This window comes from Chiloscyllium plagiosum, unplaced genomic scaffold (assembly GCF_037043375.1).
Source record: "Chiloscyllium plagiosum isolate Xiang-an unplaced genomic scaffold, Cpla_swu_hap1 HiC_scaffold_21, whole genome shotgun sequence".
Lineage (NCBI taxonomy): Eukaryota > Metazoa > Chordata > Chondrichthyes > Orectolobiformes > Hemiscylliidae > Chiloscyllium > Chiloscyllium plagiosum.
The window spans coordinates 10,433,782-10,459,516 of NW_028270159.1; the positions used below are offsets into that span (position 1 = coordinate 10,433,782).

The following is a 25,735-nucleotide window of genomic DNA, read 5'->3' on the forward strand; positions in this document are numbered from 1 at the left end:
CTCAAGCTTGTTCTGCTATTCACTAGGATCATGGTGATCTGATTACATGTTTACATACCCCTGATAATCTCTCACCCCCTTGCTTATCAAAAATTAAGCTACCACTGCTTTTAAAATATTTAAGGACTCTGTTTTCACTGCCTTTTGAAGAAGGTGGGACCATCTATGAGAACACAGGAATAGTGACCTATGAGAGGAGTTCCCCTGGTATCTGTATCAGCATCGGCGGTGCTGAGAACAGGGTGCTGAGATCTCCCAGAGAGCGAGCTAGGTGGAGGAGATTGGGGTCGGGAGTGAGATGCTGGAAAAGCACAGCAGGTCAGGCAGCATCCGAAGAGCAGGACAATGAACGTTTCGGGCAAGAGCCCTTCATTAGGAAGCCATTCGACTTCCACACTCTTGACTCTGATTTCCAGCATCTGCAGTCCTCACCTTCTCCATAGAGGTGATTGGGGGCCTAGCATAGCTAAGCATTCAGGAAAAACACTTGGAATTTTAACAATTTCTTTAATTTTCTAGTTAATATTAAGAAGGACTTCAATGTTAACTATTACCTTACTTTCTCATTTTTCTCCAGATTGTCTGTAATGTTTAACTTTGAACTTTGTTTCTCTCTTTAATTTCTTTGTACCTAAGTTATGTACCTAGGTCCCTTTGTACCTAAGATGGCACCGTGTGTAGCGACATTGTACACTCTTCACTGTACTTCTGTATTTGAGTACGTGACAATAAAATAAATCTAAATTTCTCCCTATCTCTTTTTTAAATGACTGACCTCTAGTTCTAGATTCTCTCACAAGAGGAAACATTTTTCCACATTCACTGTGCTAAAATCTATCCCCACCCCCCATCCTCCTTAATGATTTGAGGTCCTGGACTTTTTACTAGAAATCAGAAAAATAATTATCCAAATCCTGACAGGGTTTTCAGCCCATTCACTTTGGTTCTGAATTTTTTTTTTTGTCATTCAATTTCTCTTGTTTCCACTTTATCACAGATCTTTTCCTTGGTCTTTGTCCCACCCAGTCATAGAGTCATAGAGATGTACAGCAAGGAAACAGACCCTTCGGTCCAACCTGTCCATGCTGACCAGATATCCCAACCCAATCTAGTCCCACCTGCCAGGATCCGGCCCATATCCCTCCAAACCCTTCCTATTCATATACCCATCCAAATGCCTCTTAAATGTTGCAATTATACCAGCCTCCACCACATCCTCTGGCAGCTCATTCCATACAAGTATCACCCTCTGCATGAAAAAGTTGCCCCTTACGTCTTTTTTATATCTTTCCCCTCTCACCCTAAACCTATGCCCTCTAGTTCGGGACTCCCTGACCCCAGGGAAAAGACTTTGTCTATTTATCCTATCCATGCCCCTCATAATTTTGTAAACCTCACTCTTCAGCCTCCGATGCTCCAGGGAAAACAGCCCCAGCCTATTCAGCCTCTCCCTGTAGCTCAGATCCTCCAACCCTGGCAATATCCTTGTAAATCTTTTCTGAACCCTTTCAAGTTTCACAACATCTTTCCGATAGGAAGGAGACCAGAATTGCACGCAATATTCCAACAGTGCCCCTGCAGGTCTCTTTGAAAAAGCCAAGATTGACATGGTGTACCTGAAAAGCGTTGAGGAAATGGAATAAAATCTGAAGATGCTGGAGAAACTCAGCTGGTCTGGCAGCATTCATGGAGAGAAATAAACACAGTTAATGTTTCGGGTTTGGTATGTCTCTTCATTGGAACTGAAAGTTGTTGGAAAAGTGATGAATTTTACAGTATAGAAAAAAGAGGGAATTCAACAAATGGATAGGACAGGTTTGGGACAAAGGGGTCCAATAGAGCCCAATAATGGAGATTGGGCTCGAAGAGGCCACTGTGCCTGGGTCAGGGGGTGAGTCTACTGCGATCAGGTTGGGGTTTGGGTTCCCAGGAGCAGCACCAGGGTCTGTGATTTCTGTCTCTGGGCACTGGATCAGGGCAAAGTACGACAAGGTACACCAAAGGATGAAGCAAATGGTCAGGTTGTGAATAAGAGTCACAGGTCCAAACTGGTGGGTTTTTTTTGAGCAGTGTAGATGTTAACAGTAAGTATTAATAGGGCTACATTTGTGGTTAATGTCACCAGTAGGTGGAGCACTAAATTTGAAGTCTTGCATTTGACTCATTCAGCAGTGACATGTCTGTTTATAAATAAGGCCAAAAGAAATTACCTTTAGAAGGAGACATTGAATGGTCTTTGGTTTATTGGAATTTGAAATTTTATAGTACTGATGTTTTTTGTTTTAAGAGAACCTTGTACTTTGTTTTCATTTACCCAACTCCGAGCTCTTTTAAGAGCTGACCTTTTTGTTTTAAATGTACCCAATCTCAGCAGTTTCCTTTTAATTTTATGGCAGAGCTTTCTGTAGGTATGTCAGAAATAAAAGAATGACTAGAGTAAGAGTAGGGCCAATCAAGGGCAGTAGTGGGAAGTTATACGTGGAGTTCGAGGAGATAGGAGAGGTGCTAAATGAATAATTTTCATCAGTATTTACCCTGGAAAAAGATAATTTTAACAAGGAGAATACTGAGATACAGGCTATTAGACTAGATGGGATTGAGGCTCATAAGGAGAAGGTGTTAGGAATTTTGGAAAGTGTAAAAGTAGATAAGTCCCCAGAGCAGGATGGGATTTATCCTCAGATTCTCTGGGAAGCCATGGAGGAGATTGCAGAACCTTTGGCTTTGATCTTCATGTCATGATTGTCTACGGGAATAGTGCCAGAAGACTGGAGGATAGCAAATGTTGACTCTTGTTCGAGAAGGGGAGTAGAGGCAACCCTGGTAATTATAGACCAGTGAGCCTTACTTCAGTTGTGGGTAAAGTGTTGGAAAGGATTATAAGAGGTAGGATTTATAATCATCTAGAAAGGAATAAGTTGATTAGGGATAGTCAGCGTGGTTTTGTGAAGGGTAGATTGTGCCTCATAAACCTTATTGAGTTCTTTGAGAAGGTGACCAAACAGGTGGATGAGGGTAAAGTGGTTGATGTGGTGTATGGATTTCAGTAAGGCGTTTGATAAGGTTCCCCACAGTAAGCTATTGCACAAAATAAGCAGGCATGGGATTGAGGGCGATTTAGCGGTTTGGATCAGAAATTGGCTAGCTTCTTGATCAGATGGGCCAATGGTCTGAGAAGTGGCAGATGGAGTTTAATTCCGATAAATGCAAGGTGCTGCATTTTGGGAAAGCAAATCTTAGCAAGCCTCATACACTTAATGGTAAGGTCCCAGGGAGTGTTGCTGAAAAAAGACACCTTGGCGTGCAGGTTCATAGCTCCTTGAAAGTGGAGTCGCAGGTAGCTAGGATAGTGAAGAAGGTGTTTGGTATGTTTTCCATTATTGGTCAGAGTGTTGAGGAGAGGAGTTGGGAGGTCATGTTGTGGCTGTACAGGACATTGGTTCAGCCAATGTTGGAATATTGTGTGCAATTCTGATCTCTTTCCTATGGGAAAGATGTTGTGAAACTTGAAAGGGTTCAGAAAAGAATTACAAGGAGTGTGCCAGGGTTGGAGGATTTGAGCTGTAGGGAGAGGTTGAATAGGCTAGGGCTGTTTTTCCTGGAGCGTCGGAGGCTGAGGGGTGACCTTTATAGAGTTTATAAAATCATGAGGGGCATGGATAGGATAAATAGAGAAATTCTTTTCCCTGGGGTGGGGGAGTCCAGAACTAGTAGGCAAATGTTTAGGGTGAGAGGGGAAAGATATAAAAGAGACCTAAGGGACAACTTTTTCACACAGAGGGTGGTACGTGTATGGAATGAGCTGCCAGGTGAAGTGGTAGAAGCTAGTACGATTGCAACATGTAAAAGGCATTTGGATGGGTCTATGAATAGGAAGGGTTTGAAGTGATATGGGCCAGATGCTGGCAGGTGGGACTAGATTGGGTTGGGATATCTGGTCAGCATAGACAAGTTGGACTGAAGGGTCTGTTTCTGTGCTGTACATCTCTATGACTCTATGGAAGAAGATGGTTGATGGGAAATGTTCATCCTGGAGTTCAGTTACTAGCGGTGTATTGCAAGAATCTGTTTTGGGGCCACTACTGTTTGTCATTTTTATAAATGATCTGGATGAGGGCATAGAAGTATGGATTAGTAAATTTGTGGATCTTGCAAGGAATTAAGGGATATGGGGAGAGTGTGGGTAGGTGGCGTTGAAATGCCCATCAGCCATGATTGAATGGCAGAGTGGACTCGATGCACCAAATGGCCTTATTTCCATTCATATGTCTTATGGTCTTATGGATGACACTAAGATTGGTGGAGTTGTGGATAGTGCCGAAGGATGTTACAGGTTACAGAGTGACATAGATAAGCTGCAGAGCTGGGCTGAGAGGTAGCAAATGGAGTTTAATGCGGAAAAGTGTAAGGGATTCACTTTGGAAGGAGTAACAGGAATACAGAGTTCTGGTCTAATGGTAAGATTCTTGGTAGCGTGGATGAGCAGAGGGGTCTTGGTGTCCATGTACATAGGTCCCTGAAAGTTGCCACCCAGCTTTATAGGGTTGTTAAGAAGGCATATAGTGTGTTAGGTTTTGTTGGTAACTTAATAGAGACATACAAGATAATCAGAGGATTAGATAGGGTGGTCACTGAGAGCCTTTTTCCTTGGATGGTGATGGCTAACACGAGAGGACATAGTTTTAAATTGAGGGATGATAGATATAGGACAGATGTCAGGCGTAGGTTCTTTATTCAGAGGATAGTAAGGATGTGGAATGTCCTGCCGACAACAGTAGTAGACTCGTCAACTTTAAGGGCATTTAAATGGTCATTGGATAAACATATGGATGATAATGGAATAGTGTAGGTTAGATGGACTTCAGATTGATTTCACAGGTCAACACAACATTGAGGGCCGAAGGGCTTGTACTACATGCACTAAAATGTTCAATGTTCTAGAAGCGTCTTCAACTTTTCATTGATAATTGCCTTTACAGCAAAACAGCAAAGATAAGTTGTGGTTTGCAATTGTTTAAAATTCCTTCAGTTTTTTTTTAAACATGCACATAGCGTTTACACTGCTGGCTGGTTCCACTAATGGTACATGTCACAAGTGCAAGTGGACAAATTCAGATAGATCACAAAGGCTATTTTAAATGGGAGTACCCTATTTTCTGCATTTGAAGGAAATACTTTAGAAGCAAAATGGGAAGTGAGACCAAGCACTAGAAACTGATATGTATTAAGGCAGTGTCCACTGGTTCCATTTGAGTTGCATTGTGTAGATACACTATCATCAATGCTAAGTTACGAAGGATAGAAAATACATGCAGTGGTAGGTCTTTTGGCTCCTCAGACCTACTCTGTCAATCATTATAATCGTGACTGATCATCCAACTCAATAATCTGTTCTCACTTTACCCCATACCTTTGATGCTTTTTGCCCCAAGTCCTATGTCCAACTCCTTCTTGAAACTGTATAACATTTCGGCTTCAAAACATTATACAATTGTGGTATCAGAGTCCAAAAATTCTAGGTGAAGACATTTCTGAAAATAGCCCTACAAACCATTCAGAGAAGACAAAATAAAATGCAGATGCTGGAATCCAAGTAGACAAGCAGAGCAAGCATAATCAGAGATGGATAATCAATGCGTATTTCAGAATGCCATTGCATTCACATGCTGGAGGAGAAAGTGAGGTCTGCAGATGCTGGAGATCAAAGTTGAAACTTTATTGCTGGAACAGCACAGCAGGTCAGGCAGCATCCAGGGAACAGGAGATTCGACGTTTCGGGCACAGGCCCTTCTTCAGGAATGAGCAGAGAGTGTTCAGCAGGAGAAGATAAAAGGTAGGGAGGAGGGACTTGGAGGAGGGGCGTTGGAAATGTGATAGGTGGAAAGAGGTCAAGGTGAGGGTGATAGGTCGGAGTAGGATGGAGGCGGAGAGGTCAAGAAGAAGACTGCAGGTCAGGAAGGCGGTGCCGGGCTGGAGGGATTCGGCTGAGACAAGGTGGGGGGAGGGGGGATGAAGAAACTGGTGAAGTCCAAGTTCATCCCCTATGGTTGGAGGGTTCCCAGTCGGAAGATAAGACGCTCCTCCTCCGACCGTCGCGTTGTTGTGGTTTGGCGGTGGATGAGTCCAATGACCTGCATATCCTCGGTGGAGTGGGAGGGGGAGTTGAAATGCTGTGCTACAGGGTGGTTGGGTTGGTTCGTCCGGGTGGCCCAGAGGTGCTCTCTGAATCGCTCCGCAAGTAGGCGGCCTGTCTCCCCAATATAGAGGAGGCCACACCGGCTGCAGCGGATGCAGTAGATGATGTGGGTGGAGGTGCAGGTGAATCTGTGGCGGATATGGAAGTTTCCTTTGGGGCCTTGGAGAGAAGTGAGGGGGGAGGTGTGGGCGCAAGTGTTGCACCTCCTGCGGTTGCAAGGGAAGGTGCCGGGAGTGGAGGTTGGGTCGGTGGGGGGTGTGGATCTGACAAGGGAGTCGCGGAGGGAGTGGTCTCTAAGGAAAGCTGATAGGGGAGGGGAGGGAAATATATCCTTGGTGCTGGGGTCTGTTTGGAGGTGGCGGAAGTGACGGCGGATGATGTGCTGTACATGGAGATTGGTGGGGTGGTAGGTGAGGACCAGTGGGGTTCTGTCCTGGTGGCGGTTCGAGGGGCGGGGCTCAAGGGCGGAGGAGTGGGAAGTGGAGGAGATGCGGTGGAGGGCACCGTCGACCACGTCGGGGGGGGAAATTGCGGTCCTTGAAGAAGGAGGCCATCTGTGTTGTACGTATTTTGAACTGGTCCTCCTGGGAGCAGATGCGGCGGAGACGAAGGAATTGGGAGAATGGGATGGCGTTTTTACAGGGGGCAGGATGGGAGGAGGTGTAGTCCAGGTAGCTGTGGGAGTCGGTTGGTTTGTAGTAGAAACCAACATGCTGGAAAAAGTAAGTGTGAAATAATGAAAAACACAAAGTTTTTGACAAAAATAGCAAGTCTGGCAGCATCTATAGAGGGAAAGCAGAGTTACGTTTCAAGTTCTGTTACGCTTCTTCAGAACAGGGTTTTGTTTTCATGAAAATAAGGTTTTTTTGCTAGGATAAATCTTTCGGGCTGAATGGCCAGTTCCTGCACAGCTGGGGCGTTCCTGGGCGGAGTGAGATGGCACACGCGCAGTACCCCGATAGCCCTGCGGGGCGTGTCTCAAAAACGTCACTGCAACCGCTCGTCATCCGGGTAACCTGGCGGGAGCGTCGGAAGGAACTACATCTTCCAGAAGGTTTAGCGGCACCTTGCATTGCTGTGGGAGGAGCGGATCCTTCCATCCGGGTTACCCGTTGGGAACTACAATCCCCAGAGCGCACCGCCGGAGCTGCCCAAGATGGAGGAGGTGCGGTTGGTTGTTCGTTGAAGGAAAATATTTCGTGAGGCTCAGGGTAGGGAGTACCGTCGGAGGCGGGGGAAAGAAGCGGTGCCTCGCCGGGACGGTGGAGGGTGCAGGTACGTCCCGCTTTCCCATCCGTTTCGAAACACGCAAGTGGCTGTTGGTTTTGAAACTCGCTGCAAATGGACGCAGCGGCGCTTCTGTGTCGCCTTTGGATGAGTCGGGGGGGGGGGGGGGCACAGCCCGTGTTAACCCAATCTGTCTGAGGAGGGGGTGGGTTAGGGAATGAGGGAGAGAGTTAGGACATGGGGGAGGAGGGTTAGCGAACGGAGAGAGGGACAATGGGTTAGTGAATGAGGCGGCGCGTTAGGTCTTGGGGGCGACGGGGGATGATTTCGGGGGGAAGGGGAGGGGAGATGTCCCTTTTGGGGCGGGGAGGCTTGTTCGTTTGGGTCTGGGGCAGATGTGGTTTGAGTCTAAGGGAGGAGTTTGTGGAATGAGTTTGGTTGGATGGGATTGCAGTTGGGGGATGGGGGGCGGGGGTGAATGTTTGTGTGTGTGCGCCTCTTCCCTCAGTCCCATTAGTCATCGCCCACTTTTTAAAATCTGTTTTCATCTGATTGTTTCGATGTTTTGTTAAGGAAGTCTGAAGTATCAAAGGCAACGTACACTGACTGCGGGAAATCAGAAACCAAGAGGAAATGCTGGAAATAAGAAGCAGCTCAAGCAGTATTTTTGGCAAGAGAAACAAAAGTGACAGTTTTGTCAGATCATCTGACATATTGACTTTTGTTTTGCACCTTCCACCAATGTGATCTGAGCTGCATATTATTTTCTAGTGTTTTACTTGTTTGATATTAAAACTAAAATACACAGCTGGTTGAGTGCTATCAGTATAGCAGTTTTGATGATGGGTTGGAGAAGCTGCTGACAGTTAATAGATGGACTCCAGGAATGTCTGTCAGGTACTTTAATTATTACTGTGCAGTTCTCATTCCCTTGCCCCACCTGAGTCTGAGCAGGATTCGATCTGCTTTCACAGACAGAACCATAGATCCCTCCCTGAGCCCAATGGCAGCCTAATCAGGGTTTGTGAGGTTTTAGCTTGAAGAGAATTGTTTCAGGTTTAGCATTAATAGTGTTCCAGACTAAATTTTCAACCACTTCATCATGACCATCCCTCCATCAAGAAGTGAGGATATTTGCTGATGGGTTGTGTAATGTCTTAAGATACTGAAGTAGCTTGTATCTAACGGTTTGAGTCTAGGTGACATTTCTTAGAGCTGATGTGAATTGACCTGCTGTGATTTCCAGCACTTTTTGTTTTCAGTTGTGATGAAGGTGCAGATGTGTAATGTACCTTTTGAGAGAGAGGGGGACCTGGCAACGACTGAAAGCACAGAGTGTTTAACAATTTAAAAATGTAACATTTGGTTGATGCAAATAGCTGGTGCTGTGTTGCCATGGTACAAAACAAATTCAAATTCGGCCAATCATTTTAAATTATGCCCCCAGAGACCAAAATCCAATCGAATTTGAATTTAATGTTTTGATGACATCAACCCAGTGAAATGATCTGATGTTTTGGGATATAAAACCAAATACTTTAAACAGGTTAGGGGGAGAACTACCAAAAACACCAAGTATACTCCACAACAATACTCTTATACTCCACAACGACCTGATGAAGGAGCAGTGCTCCAAAAGCAAGTGCTTCCAAATAAACCTGTTGGACTATAACTTGGTGTGACTTTTAACAAAGAATACCAAGTGTAGACTGTTAGCCAAATAGCTCTCTGAAAGATACCTGTTCATAAAAGTTGTGCAGCAGAAGATCAAAGAGAAGACCTAGAGAAATCTACTGAAGATGACAATTGTTTAAAAGTGATTTGCTGTCAATTTAAGAGGGCATTTATTGGGCCAGTATTGTAGAGTGGGAGGTGAAAAATAGGTTTGAGAAAGGAGTTGTAAATAGTTGTCTAATGTTCTCTTTTGGACTTAAAGAATAAAGTTGTTAACTTTTACTTTAAATAGTGAACTCTGGGGTAGTTCTTTGCCTTGAAAATGTAACAGATTATTGTGCAAGTTGAGCTTCTCTGTGTGTCGGGTTTAAATTAGCAGAGGGGTTTACCTCATGCCGTAACACTGTACAGATTCTTGCAAATGTAGTACGGTGCTCCTTCAAGCCTGTATGTTTTGTTGCAGTACTTGGGCAACATCCAGTCTTGGAGTAAAAGTGATATTCATTGCTGTTTAAGTCCCAGACGATGGTCAATCTCGAGCAGATAATATCTAACCATTTCCTCCTTGATGTTCAATGGCATTAGCATCACTGAATTCAATGCTACCAAGATCCTGAGGCTGTCATTAACCAGAAACTGAATTGACCAGCAGACTAAGGGCTGGGAAATCAGCAATTAATTCCCCATATGTTTCCCGAGTGCCTGTCCACCATCTGAAAGTCAAGTCAAGACTGATGAAATAATTTCCACTTGTCTGGATGAGTGCAGTCTCCGTGACATTCAATATGTTTAACACATCTAATGACATTGCTGTTCACTTGATCGATGCCCGACCGACCTGGTAATTGATAGCAGATGTTACCATCCTTAAGATGAACTGCAGCAATTCAAAGTCTCCTTTGGCACCTTTCACTGTAGGTGTGCCTGCATCACAGATTGCATTGATTTAAGATCACCTTCATGTTCACTAATGTCCTTCAGGGAAGGAAGATGATTGGAGGAAGGTTTTGGGGAGTTGTCAGAGGTAGGTTCTTTATGCAGAGAGTAGTGGGTGCGTGGAATGCACTGGCAGTGGTGGTAGTAGAGCCAGAGACATGAGGGGCATTTAAGTGATTGCTGGGCAAGCACCTAGATGGCAGTAAATTGAGGGGTGTATAGGTTGGGTTGATCTTAGGTTAAGATAAATGCTTGACACAGCATCATGAGCCAAAGGGCCTGTACTGTTCTATGAAACCGCCATCCTTACATGTTCTGGCCTGCATGTGACTCCAGGCCCACAGCAATGTGGTTGACTTTCTGGGCAATTAGGGATGGACAATAAATGCTGGCTTAGCTGTCGATACCCTCATTCTGTGAATGAGTAAAAGAAACACCTTTTGTAGTTATTGTGACTTCTGAGTTTGCTTGTAATTCCACAAAGATTAAGTAATTGGGATTGCTCAGTATCAAGGTTCACACTCAAAAGTCAACTGAACTGTGATTTGAACAAACAATTGTAATCCCGACAAAGATTGGGTCGGGTGAGTGAATGGAGAAAAGGAGCTACCTTTCTAATCATGATGTAATGCAACTCTCATTGTTAGAGGTGCTGTATTCTGAAGCAAAGGTTATAAGATAAAATAAAAACTGAAAGAACTGCGGGTGCTGGAAAGCAGAAACAAAAATAGAAATTGGTAGAAAAGTTCAGTAGGTCTGACAGCATCAGTGGAGAGAAATCACAGTTAATGTTTTTGGTCCAATGACCCTTCCTCAGAACCTTCGAAGTGAGTGGCCTGTTTCACCTTGTTCCAGTTATTGGTATGCAGCATTCTTGCTGTCTAATGTTGTACTTTGTGGTGGCAGATGTTATTATCTTTAAGACGTAAATATTTTCTATCTAATTACAATTTGCAAACTTTTGGCTTTTGAAAGACCTCAAAATATAGAGTTGGTGTCACAATAGTTGCATTGAATCTGGGAAATTAGAGACTCTAACAGAACTAACCGGATATTTTTCTGGGTTAAGGATGTTACTGCTGGACTTTTATTTTTTTGCTGAAGTGTAGGAGGTTGGGAAGTGACCATTATCGGGGTTTATAAAATGAGGGGCATAGATAAGATGACTAGCAAAGGCCTTTTCCTTAGGGTAGGGAAGTTCAAAACTAGAGTCATAATTTTAAAGTAAGAGGACAAAGATTTAAAAGGGACCTGTGGATGAGTTAGACCAAAGGGCCTGTTTCTGTGTTGTATGATTCTATAATTAATCAAGATGTACTTTGTATTAGATTAGATTCCCTGCAGTATGGAAACAGGCCTTTCGGCTCAAGAAGTCTACACCGACCCTCCTAAGAGTAACCCACTCAGACCCATTCCTCTATATTTACCCTGATTAATTCTTAACATTTTGTCTAACTCTTTTGTATAGTATTAAGAACAGTAGTATGTTGAATAACCTAGCTGAAGTTAAAGGCAAAATGTGCTGGAGAATTTTGGTAGGTCTGGCAGAATCTGGAGAGAGAAACAGAATTAATGTTTCCGTTCTGCTGTGAGCCTTTTGGAGCAATTGGATTTGAAATATTAACTGTTTCTCTTCACAAAATTTGCCAAACTTGTTGGCTTTCTCTAGCATAATGTTTTTATTTAATGCCTCCAATATCCATGCTATTTTGCTTTTGTTGAATTTGGGGATAGACTAATTATAGCAATAATGGAACAGTGTGTTTTGATCTTAATAACTGCAATTTTTATTACAGTGCTGAAGTTTGGGAAGATGTCTAATACTACTGATATCTGCCCTCACCTGGATTCAGTAGGAGAAATCACTAAAGAGGAGCTGTTACAGAAATCAAAGGTAAAAGGAGTGTTGCTATTGAATGGGTAAATATGCATGAAGTACAGTATAGACAGTCTAAAATGCTTTTGAAGCATTTTATAGTTATTACCAGTAAGAAATAATACTTGCACTGCTGTGTTAGCAATAATTGTACAGATAGTTTAGTCATTAATGATGTTCCTGCCTTGTCTCATTTTTGGCTTAGTACAATACTTTATTCTGTCTCAGAAGACTGAATTTAAGCTCCACTCCAGACAACAAGTGCGTTTTTTGGCTGACACATCACTGCAGAACCTAGCAAGTGCTGCTTTTTCTTTTTATGTTGTTCATGGTCAATGGACGTCACTGGCTAGGCCAACATTTTATTGCCTAATCCTTAGTGCCCTGGAGAAACTGGCGGCCAGCTGCTGCCAGAGCCCCTCTAATCCATGGCAAGTTGGTAAGCACACAGTGCATATTGTGGACGGATTTCCAGGATTTTGGCCTAGTGACACTGAGGGTGCTGTGATAGATTTCCAAGTCAAAATGGTGTGCGGCTTGGCAGGGAGTGGTGTTTCCATGTATCTGCTGCCCTTGTACTTCTAAGCAGTAGAAATCATGGATTTGGAATGTGCCATATAAGACAAGATTTTTGCTGAACTTATTTATGTGGCAGCTGTCCCAATTTTGGAACAAGCCCACAAATGTCATCCAGGCTGTCTTTGCCATTGTCGATGTTAGGTAGGCCATCCAGTTTCATTCCTTTCTATGGAATTGCTATCTTGTGGATAATACTTTGAACTAATCTATCTGGTCTAAAACTCTCCAAGTCACCATACAATGAACAACAGGAGTTAAATAGAAATGCATAGAGTAAGGAATACACAAGTTAGCAAATTTGATCCCCAGAGCACCAATGATATTCACATTTCTATTTAAATAATTCAAATTGTGGTTATTATTCACTAAGTTGGTGTCCTTGGTATTTTGTCCTATGTGTTGTATGCATGCCATTTTTACAAAATTAACAAAATCCTCTGGCATATCATTAACAAATTCACGTGGAGTCTATAAATGTGAGAAATGCAGGCAATATAAGATGAATTGCACTATCAAAGTTCTGTTAATGGATATATTTAAGACATCACTTATCCCACCAATAAGTGTGGAATGACAAAGTCAAAATATTCCAGACCTTGGTTAGCTGAAGTAAGAGCAGAAAAGACTTGACAAGTCAAGCAACCTGTGTTGAATGAGTAAGTTTGTTAATGTTTCAGGTCTGTGATCTTTTTTCATTTGAACAAGGGAAAAGTTAGAAATGTTTTGGAACTGTGGGATGGAGAACTAGAGAGCTGCGATAGGGTCGGAGAGATGAAATGACCAAAGGTTTCATGGTGCAAGGCCACCAAGTGATGATGGGGTGAGTAGAAAAAAAAAATCAAAAGATGTCTACAGCAGCTGGGGCTGCCAAGTTCTGAATTGCTGACAATATCAAGGCAATATATAAGAGGAAAAAACCAAAACAGCAAAGAAAAACCAAACAAAATGGGATTGCATGTTTATGATCTAAAATTTGAGTTGAGCCCAGAAGCCTGAAAAGTTCAGTTGCTAGACTTCATTGGAACACTGCAGGCCAAAGACATAAAGGTTAGTGTGAACAGAGTAGGGAATTGAAATGCCAAGATGACTGAAAACTCCAGATCGTACTCCAGGCTAGAATGGAAGTATTGAAATTGTTGAAGCTAAAGTGCTGAATGAGGCGAAGGATAAAATGAACCATAACAGTTGAGATGGTGACAGGTTGTGGATGCGCAGGAGCAGGAACATACAATGACCCTGCATAGTATGCAATCAAAAAATGCCTGATTTTTAACTGATTTGACCTTTGTTCCTTATCCATTGCTACCCTTGCCTAATAAAAAAAGTATTGAAGTTTTCCAAGTACCCACACCTTTTTGTGGGAGTGTATCCTGAATTTTACCAATCTGAGAGTGTAAATATACTACTTGGTTTTGCTGTAAAATGGTCCAGCTCTAATTTGAAGGTTAAGCTGTCTTGTTCTGATGTCCTCCAAATAATTTGTCTTGCATACCTATTTACTTTCTCATATTTGTTTAACTGTTTGGTGATTTAACATAGATTTTTAATGTTCCATACAAGTACATGAGTATCAGCTCGCCACTGCTAGACATGACCAGCATACTCTCATTTCCAACCACGCAGACAGCAAAGGACACAAATTCAACTGGGACGATGTAGCCATCCCAGCACAGGAGACAAGTCAGAGAATTCCTTGAAAACTGGCACTCCAACTGGAACTCACTCAATATATGTATTGAACTGGACCCTGTATACAAACCACTCGTACAGAACTGGAACTACCAACAAACAGACACACAAATACCAGGTGGGACAGACCACCAACACCTTATCAAAGATGTGCTACTGATGTCACCTAGCAAAGCGTGATGAACGAATCCACAATTTCATCTAATTTTATTTTTGATTACTTTTTTTGTATTTATGCACTATCATTTTCTGATTGTGAACAAATGCTTTTAAATCCCTTTATATCTGCACAACTCATAGCCTCTGTGTGAAGATTCTCCCTCTAATTTGGAATGAGTAACCATGCCCTTCCCTCAGATTGAGTTCCATTGGCCATGGTTTACTCATTTGCTGTGTCTTTTTACTACTATCTTTTGGCATCTGCATAACTTATTGTGAATGTTAACATATTTGGTATGTTAGAATGTGATTATGTTGTGTCTGTATGTATTACCAACTTATATATGTCGTGAAAAGCTGAGACCTCAGTTCAGATCCCTGGGGTCCCCTGGAAAATGGATACTTATTATTTCCAAGATAATTTTATTCAAATTAATTTTTTTGCATACATGTTCTGTTAGCTTATTAGTCTTGTGTGGACAATGCTCTCATCCTAAGACAGGTGAAAAAAGATACACATGAGCTTCATCAATAAACACATAGGATCTAAATCTATCTACGTTCCCTTGAAAAAAACCAGAAATGACACCACCCAGCATAAGAAACCAAGACCTGTACATAGAGATGCGGGACATACCACCAGCACTTCACCGGAGACACACTGATGTTACCTAGTGTGGTGGTGATAAAGTCTGAAAACAAACCTTCAAGTTCAGTGTGCTAACTTACATATTTATCATAAACCTGAGCTACAAATCTTCTCAAAAACTGCTAGCTTGTTATTCTGAGACAGATGACATCTAACTTTAAGCAGATTTTGACTGTATGTATTTCACTGTAAAAGGGCATATCTGCCAGCAGCAAGCTTCAGATAGTTTACCCGACAGGAGCCATTCAAATGAGTCAGTAATGCAAAAGTATTCTATTTCAGAATTTAAATGAAGGGCCCTGCCTTAGGAATTGAATAGTTACATCATTTTTTAAAGAATGAGATTAACTGTTTACACAAGGAGATCACCTAAAATTTATATTTATTCCTAATAGGGAGCTGCTAAAATGGTGGGCAAGTGAGAAATAGATAAAACACACCTTCATTTCAATTCGCAACAGCTTCATTTGAAGTTGCACAATTTTTTTTTTGCAGGCAGCTGAGGAGGTGATTGAATAACAAGCACTGATTCTGGTTCATTCTGCCACTTGGTCAATTAACTCACTGCAGTTCGCATGTGCCCAGTAATACAGGTCCAAAGGACTGGATACTTTTGAAACTTAAGACCTGGTGTTTTACAAATCAGCTGTTTGTTGGTGATTGCTAAAAATAACTACTACTTTATCAAGTTATAGTACCCCACTGAGAATTTGTCAAAACTGAATCTTGAGTGGTTTTGTGAATCTGTAATAAATACTTGTCACGTAAGATCATGCAATCAGCAGAAATAGCTCCTGCAACAACACTGGCCATGTTTCTCTTCCCCATCTGGTAGTAACCAAAATGTATAAGTTTTTAAAAATATTTCACATGGTAAGCCATTATCTTGTCTTATGACTGAGCAAACAAATTTTCAAACTGCTGATGCTTTCGGGCTTACGTTACATTCCACAGCTAAGTCAACTAGATGTCCAGTTTTGTATCCTCTTTGATAAATGAGCAGTGTTGTTGCAGTAAAAAAACAATTTGTAAAGCCGATCTGCTGACATGTGTAATCCTCATTATTGTCTCCTTTTTGAATTTGATTTTCATAATGTAACTGCGGAAAATCACTGAATAGATGCAATCTAGGCTTCTAACTTTGGGCTTAAGTGTGAGAAACATCTTAGTGCAAAATTAATGCTGTTTGCTATGGGAGGGTGAACTGAAGAGGATGCATCAGTGTGATGTGGACACATGCATGATGGTTGAAGTATAATGTGGATAAATGTAAGGTTCAGTTTTGGTTACAAAAACAGAAAAGCAGAATGGTGATAGATTGCGAAAAGTGTAATTAGGTGTACAGGCATATTCCCTCTTAATTTTTAAAACTGTTCTTGTATTTCTTGGAGGGCTTCAAAGGTAAACGTGAAGTAACTGCGTGAGTTTATAATGGACTATCACTAGAAGCTTATCACAGTTCCAGTGAAGAATTGAGGACTTTATGCAGATTAGGGGGATATGTAGAACTTGCGGTGATATTGAATGGGTAATACAGATCGCATTGACACAAAAGAAAATAAAAGTAGGAAGAGCTAATTGAAGTGGGAGCAGGCTTGTATGCAGTTAGAGCATCAGTATAGGCACATTGTTCAGATAGATCTGCTTGTGTCTGTAAATTCTGTACAATTCTGTAATTAGCCATCAACCTGAAATGGGTGAATGGTATCTAGTAAAACCAAACTAAAGAGTGAAAGAAAATGTCTAGTCTGAAGCCATGGTGTTCCCTATCTGTTTGGTTTAACTATTCTTTATTGCCCACAACATCACTGACCAAAGTGTTCTATCCAACCTACTTCAGATCTTATTCTGTGCTGTTTTGAAACTAGTTATGTGTGAAATTTCACTGACTTTAATCTGAAGTGATTTCTGCTTTGTAGCAATAATAAGATAGTGTAAGCTAACCCTGAGTATCTTTCCCTTTTGGATTCCTGTTATTCATTGCTGCCCAGAGTAGAGTAACTGACACTGGGAGCTTGCTGAGTGGAGAGTTGTGTACACAAACTTGCATCCTGTCATTCGAAGTGTCACAACAGTGATAAAAACAGGTTTTTGAGTTTTAACAATCAGATGGTTGAAATCGTACCTTGCATAGGCTAACGTAATTGTTAAAAAAGAAAAAATAGTGCAGTGATCCACACTGAGGCAAGCTTTGTGAAACTGAAATGGAATAAACATAACTCTCTGCAAGCAATCCCTGGATTGTGAATGGGTTCTGTTTTGGAGTCTATTCATAAGTCGATTTGTATGCAAGTCAGTACACTGTGTAGGACAACGGAAAGCAGCTGCTCATGAGTAAGGGCAAAGTTTATTTGTCGGGTTTTTAACTTTGCAACCACGTATAGGACCATGTTCGTAAGTTTTAATATTCATATGTCAGATCTTTGTAAATCAGGGGCCCCTCTGTACACTGACATGACCATTTAACTAAAGGCATCAAAATCAGTTAGCTGTGTCAGTGCCAAGAAATTCCCATCTCCTGTTTAATTCAAGTGTATCATAATTTTGCACATTGAGAGACAAAAGGCCCACCTGTCAGTTATAGACAAGCAGGAGGCTGGAAGAACACAGCAAGCCAGGCAGCATCAGGAGGTGGAGAAGTCAACATTTTGGATGTAACTCTTCATCAGTACTGAGGGTGGGTATGGGGGGAGCTACAGATAAAGGGGGTGACAGGGGCAGAGTAATAAAGTGGAGATAGGTGAAGACTACGGGCTACGGGGAGAATGCGGGTAAGTGGAGTTGAAATGCCCATCAGCCATGATTGAATGGCGGAGTGGACTCGATGGGCCGAATGGCCTTCCGCTCCTATGTCTTATGGTCTAAGACAGGTAATGGGTATGACCTGGTTGGTCAATGGGAGAAATGAATCTGGCTGGTGGAAGAGGAGCTGGGAAGGGAGTCGGGGATGGAGAGGGAGGTTATTTGAAATTGGAGAACTCAATGTTGAGTCCTCTGGGCTGTAGGCTGCCCAGGCAGAAAATGTGTTCCTCCAATATATGGTATGGTTCATTGTGGCAGAGGAAGAGGCCAAGGATGGTCATGTTGGAAAGGGTGTGGTTAGGGCAATTGAAATGGGTGGTGACTGGGAGGTCTGTTTGGCGTCTGTTTGGCCCCTGGGGGCCCGGCTGTGATGCTCGGCAAACTGTTCCCTAAGTGTACATTTGTCTCCCTGATGTAGAGAAGACCACATCGGGAGCACCTGATGTAGTAAAATAGATTGGAAGAGAGGTAGGTGAACTTTTGTCTCACCTGGAAGGATTGTTTGGGGCCCTGGATGGAGGGGAGGGGGATGGTGTATCAGCTGGTTTTGTATTTTTTCAGTTGCAGGGGAAGTTACCTGGGGATTCGGTGGGTAGAGTGACGCAAGCCAAGGACTGTTGAGGGGAATGGTCCTTGTGGAAGGCAGAAAGGGTTGGGCAGGGGAAGGTGTTCTTAGGGGTGGGGTCTAGTTGGAGTTGGCAGAAGTGTTTGAGGGTGACATATTGGATGCGGAGACTGGTGGGGTGGTAGTCAACGACAAGGGGGACTTTGGTTTTATTGTGTTGGGAGGGGGACTTTGTCAGTTAGCAAGCTTGAAAAGACAGTGAAGCCAGCCTTCAGAATACCCACAGAATTATATTTGAGCAGCTTTTAGATTAGATTACTTAGTGTGGATACAGGCCCTTCGGCCCAACAAGTCCACACCGACGCGCAATCCACACAGACCCATTCCCCTGCATTTACCCCTTCACCTAACATTATGGGCAATTTAGCATCGCCAATTCACCTAACCTGCGCATTTTTGGACTGTGGGAGGAAACCAGAGCACCCGGAGGAAACCCACGCAGACACTGGGAGAACATGCAAACTCCACACAGTCAGTCGCATGAGGCAGGAATTGAACTCGGTTCTCTGGCGCTGTGAGGCAGCAGTGCTAACCACTGTGCCACCTACCTTGGATCAGAAGAGGAGAAGTGGATTTGTGACAACAAAAGCTACATTTCTCTCTTACCCCTGCTCGTTTCTCACATTGTTGTCAGAATACAGCCCCTGGTCAAAAAGCAAATTGGGAAAATTGTTCACCAAGCCTTCAAACATAAATTATACTATTGCTGAGGATACAAGTCAGCATTAAAGAACTGTGGTTTTCGCTTAAGAATGTAACACTACAAAGCCTCTAGGGAATTTTTAACTATCCCTTTTGAACACCTTACCTGTGAGCAAGTATGGTGTCACTTTGTTGTTTTTAGTTAATGATAAAGTTCTTCTTTTCTTCACTAAGGAAAAACTTGATAATTGGCTCCTTCAGTTTTCTAATGAACTAAGTTTTAATTGAAGTGCAGTAGCTGCATTCTTAAAAAATCTAAATATTTGTTACAATCCCAGAAGGGTTTTAGATAAGAGGGAGAGGTGATTTCTCAAGTAACTAACACAGTTTAACCTATCCAGGAGGCCTTAGCTGTTGATTATTTTCTATCTATACAATAAGCTGAATGAAATAAAATTCCTGCATTATTTAATCAGTGGTGAAGGAGGTTAAGACATGTAATCTAAGATTTTAAATTGCAGAGAGCCCTAGGTAAGAAAATTCTAGCATACTGACAAACATAACAATCTTAATCATGTTCAGGAGTTAAAAGAATTTTAAACTTATTTTAAAATGGCAATTCTTTTCTATCAATACCTTGGCCCCCTGGTCTCAGTAGGGAGCCATTTAATTAAATTCAGGTGCAGACATAAATCTGGGGGACATTGCTGAGAATACTATCCTTTCTGCATCTGACAGGAGGATAGAAGACAGGCATCCGAAAATTCCCCAAGATGGCCACATGTTAATGTTTGTAAGTGTCCCTCTGCAGTCTTTAGGTTGAGATTATTATGCTGTCAAAATAATGAAACCTCTAGAGTCACAATTATTAACATGCAATTTCTGAATGTTGCTGTCAGTGATACCACCTTCATAATGCTTTGTAATGCTACGTGCCTTATCATTGCAATACATTGAATTTCATGAAGTGGAGAGAACTTTATTAACCTACAGTGCCTTGCATGTAGCAGACAGACTTTGGGGGAAATAGGAGAAATACTAACGTGCTCTTTTGGCCCATGTTTTTGTATCTAGTCCTGTAAAGTTCTAGTCAGTGGCAGGGGATTTTGATTTTACTGTATTAAAGATGATTTAGGTTTTGGAATTGAGGGGTGGAGAACTAGAGAGCTGTGATAGGGTCAAAGGGCAGGCGAGATGAAATGACCAAAAGTTTCTTCATGTGAGGCCAGCAAGTGATGATGGGATGAGTAAAAAAAACAAAAGTTGAGAGGAGGTGGAATTGCTAAGTCCTGAATTGCTGCTATCTGAAAAAGTCAAGGAAATGTAAGTGAAACGAGGAGAAGACCAAAACAACAAAGAAAAGCCGAACAAAGTGGGATTAGAAATTATGATCTAAAACTGTTCAGTTTGAATTGAGTCCAGAAGGCTATAAAGCTGAAAGTGGTTAGATTTTCTTGATGGACATGGGCACTTGTGTGGCCTGAATGTAATTTTCCACTTATCAGCCCAGGTTTTACAGGCACAGACTGATTTCTAGATCTCCCTTACAGTTTTTTAAATTCTCCACCATTATTTGCAACTGGATGTATTAGGGTAGCACAGCTTTGCTTTGATCTGTTTATTGTGGGATTTCTTCGTTCTGTTAAACATGCTGCCTCTGCTGTTTAATGTGCATGTAGCCCTGAGAAGTAACCTCAATTCATTGGCATCTCATCTTTAATTATGCCTGGTTCTTCTTCCAGCATTCCTTCAATATTCTTTGTAGAACAAATCAAAGCAGGGCTTGTACACTTAACAGTAAGGTCCTGGGGAGTGTTGCTGAACAAAGAGATCTTGGAGTGCAGGTTCATAGTTTGTTGAAAGTGGAGTCACAGGTAGATAGGATGGCGAAGAAGGTATTTGGTATGCTTTCCTTTATTAGTTAGAGCACTGAGTATAGCAGTTGGGAGGTCTCATTGTGGTTATGCAGGAGATTGGTTAGCCTACTTTTGGAATATTGTGTGCAGTTTTTGTCTCTCTCATATCAGAAGAGTGTTGTGAAGTTTGAAGGGTTCAGAAAAGAGTTACAAGGATTTTGACTCCTGATGAAGGGCTTATGCTCAAAGCGTCGATTCTCCTGCTCCTTGGATGTTGCTGAACCTGCTGTGCTTTTCCAGCACCACACTCTTGACTCTGATCTCCAGCATCTGCAGTCCTCACTTTCTCCTCCTTTATAAGGATAGGTTGGAGGATTTGAGCTATAGGGAGAAGCTGAATAGACTGGGGCTGTTTTCACTGGAATGTCGGAAGCTGAGGGGTGACCTTTTAGAGGTTTATAAAGTCATGAGGGGCATGGATAGGGTAAATAGATAAGGCCTTTTCCCTGGGGTGGGGGAGTCCAGAACTAGAGGCCATCGGTTTAAGGTGAGAGAGGAAAGATTTAAAAGGGACCGGAGGGGCAGCTTTTTCACGCAGAGGATAGTGAGTGTATGGAATGAGCTGCCAGACGAAGTGGTGGAGGCTGGTACAAATACAACATTTAAAAGGCATCTGGATGGGTATACGAATTGGAAGGTGATATGGGCCAAGTGCTGGGCAAATGGGACATGATGAGGTTAGGATATCTGGTCAGCATAGACGAGTTGGACCGAAGGGTCTGTTTCCATGCTAAACGCCTCTATGACTCTAATTGGAGCTGGTTATGGTGGAGTAGGGGATATTCCAGACCTTGAGTTTACAGATTGTGGTGGAGTGAAATTCTACTGCTGATGACCCATACCATTTGGAAGTATTTGTAGTTTTGAGCTGCTGGTTCTTTTCTGAATCCATCTCATTTAGAGTGATAGAACCACATAGCAAAATTATAGATGTCCTAAAAGTGAAAATAGTTGTTGTGAAGTTAAAATCCTATGTAGTGGTCATTGCTGCCAATAACGTAATGGACAGAGGTACGAGTGGATAAATAGATTGGTGTGTGTGTGAGAGCTAATTGGTTTTTCTGGGTTTTTTTGGTGTTCTCACCGCATGCCACATGCCCTGTATGGCAGATATGTCCTTAAGGCCTCAGGCATCAGGGATGATTCAAGCTCCTCAGAGTGTGGGACGTAGAATGCGCACTCAGTATTAGACTTCACTGTCTTTGCTGTCCCAGCATTTCTTCTTAATTATGTTCATAGCTTGTACAGGCTTTACACTTAATTGTTATTTTGTTTTTCAGGGTACATGTCAGTCATGTGGTGTTGGTGGACCAAATCTGTGGGCTTGCCTTCAGGTAAGAAGTAGTTTCTATTGTAACCATTATTTCTATGCTTGCAGAAGTACCTTAATATATTTTTTTAAAATTGCAGACTAAAAAGACAACAATGTTTTTGTCCCTAGTTAACTACAGCCTTTGTTCAGATATTGTGCCCTTGCATCAATCTAGGAGTTGCTGTTTGTTCCTAAATGGGATACATTTCTTTTGTTGCCAGAGCTTGAAGTAACAACTTTTGAATTATGTTTTCATAGGAAATAATTTCATGCAGAATTTCAGTGGCGATCAAGCATTTAACAGGAGTAGATCGTATGGGGTTTCAAGCTTTCAGTAAGATCACGGTTGATCTGTTTTATTTAATTCCGCTTTCGCCTCCAACCCTTAATTTCTTTGGGGGGAGGGGGAGTTCTCTACATCTGCCCTGAAAGGGTGACTTTCATTTTTTTTAAAAAGAGTTCCCACTATTCTGGACTGGCCCACAAGAGAAAACATCCTTTCCATATTCAGCCTGTCAAGACCATTCAGGATCTTTTTAATCAAGATTCAACCAAATCACTCCTCAAAACTCAAGTGGAAATGAACCCAGCCTGGCCAACCTAATTTCATAAGACTTCATAACTTCAATCTAATAAACCCCTTCTGAACTATCTTCAATAAATTTATGTCCTTTCCTAAATAAGAAGGCCAAGGTTGCACGTAGCGTTACGGTATGGCCCTGTATAACTGATGCATAACATCACTACAAATGGAATTTTGTCCTTCATTGCTAAAGGAATTGAGCTTAAAAGGAGGGAGGTTATGTTGCAGCTGTACATGGTGCTGGTGATGCCACACCTGGAATACTGCATGCAGTTTTGGTCTCCTTACTTGAGAAACGATGTTCTTGCACGAGAGGTGGTGCAGAGGAGGTTCACTAGGTCCATTCTGGAGTTGAGGGATTTGGCTTGTGAGGAGAGGCTGAGTAGATTGGGATTATATTCATTGGAATTTAGAAGAATGGGGGGGGATCTTATTGAAACATATAAACTTATGAAGGGAATAGATAGGATAGAAGTAGAAAGGATGTTTCCACTGGCAGGTGAAACTAGGGCAAGAAGGCATAGCCTCAAAATTAGGGGGAAGCAGATTTAGGACTGAAGTGCGGAGGAACTTCTTCAGCCAGAGGGTTGTGAATCTGTTGAACTCCCTGCTCGGTGAAGTAGTTGAGGCTTCCTCAGTAAATGTTTTTAAAGCTAAGGTAATTTTTTGAACAGTAAAGGGATTAAGGGTTATCATGAGAGGGCGGGTAAGTGGACTTGAGGTCACGAAAGGATCAACCATGATCTTATTGAATGGCAGAGCAGACTGGAAGGGCCAGATGGTATACTTCTGCTTCTAATTCTTATGTTCTTGCATTTATGTTCAATTTCTCTTTTTTTATGCAGATACCATTCCATTAATCTTTATTGCATATTAAATCCACATACTAACTTTCTGTTGATCATTTAGAATATCTAAATCTACCTACACTTTGGGCTTCCATAGTTGTTCTCCATTTACCCTGTGGTCCATCTTGTCTGCTGACTGGATATCCTAAAAGATCTAGTCCCATTTCCTTGCATTGGCCCCTATCTCTCTAAAGCCTTCCTATTCATGCACCAATCAGATGCCTTTTAAAAGTTGTAACTATACACACTTCCTCTGGCAGTTTGTTTCATGTCCGCGCCACCCTCTGCTTGAAAAAGGTGTCCCTTAGGGCCCTTAAATATCTTTTCCCCTTTCACCTTAGACCTATGCCCTCTGGTTTTGGACTTGCCTAACCCAGGAACTCACTCAATATATGTATTCTACTCCTGATTTTAACAAATCTCTGTAAGGTCACCCCTCAGCCTATGATACTCCAGGAAAGAAGCCCCAGGTTATTCAGCCACCCCCACCCGAACTCAAACCCTCAAATCCCAGCAACATGTTTATAAATCTTTTCTGAACCCCTTCAGTTTTAACAACATCTTTCCTATAGTAGGGAGACCAGAATTGAGCACAGTATTCTAAAAGTGGCCTCACCAATGTTAGGTACTGCCACAATATGACATGCCAACTCCAGACTCAATGCTCTGATGCATAAAGACAAGTTTGCCAAGCACCACCTTCACCACCCTGTCTACCTGTGTCTCCACATGTGAGGGACTGTGCACCTGCACCCAATATCTCTGTTCAACAACATTATCCAGGGAGGAAGTGACAACGTCAGATGCTGGAGATCAGAGTTGAGATTGTAATGCTGGAAAAGCATAGCAGGTCAGGAAGCATCCGAGGACCAGGAGAATCGACATTTTGGGCGTACACCCTTCATCAGGAATGAGGCTTGTGGGCTGAGGGAGTGCTGAGAGATAAATGGAAGTGGGGGTAGGGTGTTGTGGTGGGGGGTGTGGATGGATGGTGGAAGGTAGGCTGAGAGATAAATGGGAGGACCCTACCATTAACTGTACATGTCCTGACCTTGCCTTAGTAAAGTGCAACACCTCACATTTATCTAAGTTAAACTTCATCTGCCACTCCTCTGCCATGGGCCCTCTGATCAAGGTCCCTTTGTACTCTGGTTTCGTCCTTCACATTTTTACATAAACATATGTTGAGCATTCATATGCTGAAGTTTATACTGCATTGGTTTAAGGCCAGGAAGGTTGGTTTCTTGTGAAAGGCCCGTGTTTCAAGCATTTGGAAATCTGTTTTGTGTGTAATTGTGGATAAATATATGTTCAGGTTTTTTTCTCTCCTTGGAGAAAAAGGATCAATGTACTGATCCCAACAATGATGCATATATTCAGGAGACCAGTTTTAAACCCGAAAGGATGCTTAGGAATGCACGTCTCTGACTGTTCCAGGAAGAATGATGGTAGAAATGTGTGAACTGGTTATTCTTCCAACTTGGTAGTTCAATGCATATAATGAATTTGGGAAGATAACATTGGGGCTTGTGTAAATAATTATTATTCTGGAATTTTAAAATATAAATTGGTTACGGAGGAAAATAACACCTACTGGGAGATCAAAGTAAGTGTAACTCTGATTTTAGACATTTTATTAATGCATTATTTTTCATTTTCTGATCATTTCTTTTTGTGCCATTTTAGTTGTGCTTCCAAAAGGTAATGTGTTGCTTGTATTTATTTCTTTGTTTTTTCTTCTATAACAGAGTGGCTGCTCCTACATAGGATGTGGGGAGTCATATGTTGACCACAGCACATCACATTCACAGGTAATTATGATCTTAATGAAGAGAAACGAAAAAATTGCCTTCTTCCACTGTTCCTCTAGTACGAAAGCAGGGGATAGATTACACTGTAGACATCTCCATAAAATATGACCACATGGATGTTTTTTTCCAAAGAAGAATGTCTTTATTGCTGGGAGTAAGTGGAAAAATCATTTTCCCTTCTCTCCCCATATTCACAGGTTTCTTCTCCATT

At 42.1% G+C, this 25,735-nt stretch overlaps 1 protein-coding gene across 2 annotated transcripts in view; it reads left to right on the forward strand.

The window, feature by feature from the left end:
- Window positions 1–7,190: 7,190 nt before the first annotated feature.
- usp20 (ubiquitin specific peptidase 20) overlaps window positions 7,191–25,735 on the forward strand; it is a 64,446-nt gene continuing 45,901 nt past the window's right edge. The window contains exons 1-4 of one of the 2 annotated variants that reach the window (XM_043720515.2): window positions 7,191–7,471; window positions 11,830–11,927; window positions 22,251–22,304; window positions 25,462–25,524. In XM_043720515.2, coding sequence (XP_043576450.2) covers window positions 11,847–11,927; window positions 22,251–22,304; window positions 25,462–25,524 — 198 coding nt within the window. In that variant the 5' untranslated portion in view covers window positions 7,191–7,471; window positions 11,830–11,846. Of the gene's footprint in view, window positions 7,472–9,754; window positions 10,861–11,829; window positions 11,928–22,250; window positions 22,305–25,461; window positions 25,525–25,735 lie in introns of those variants that run through there. The other variant, XM_087998240.1, reaches the window with a different exon arrangement.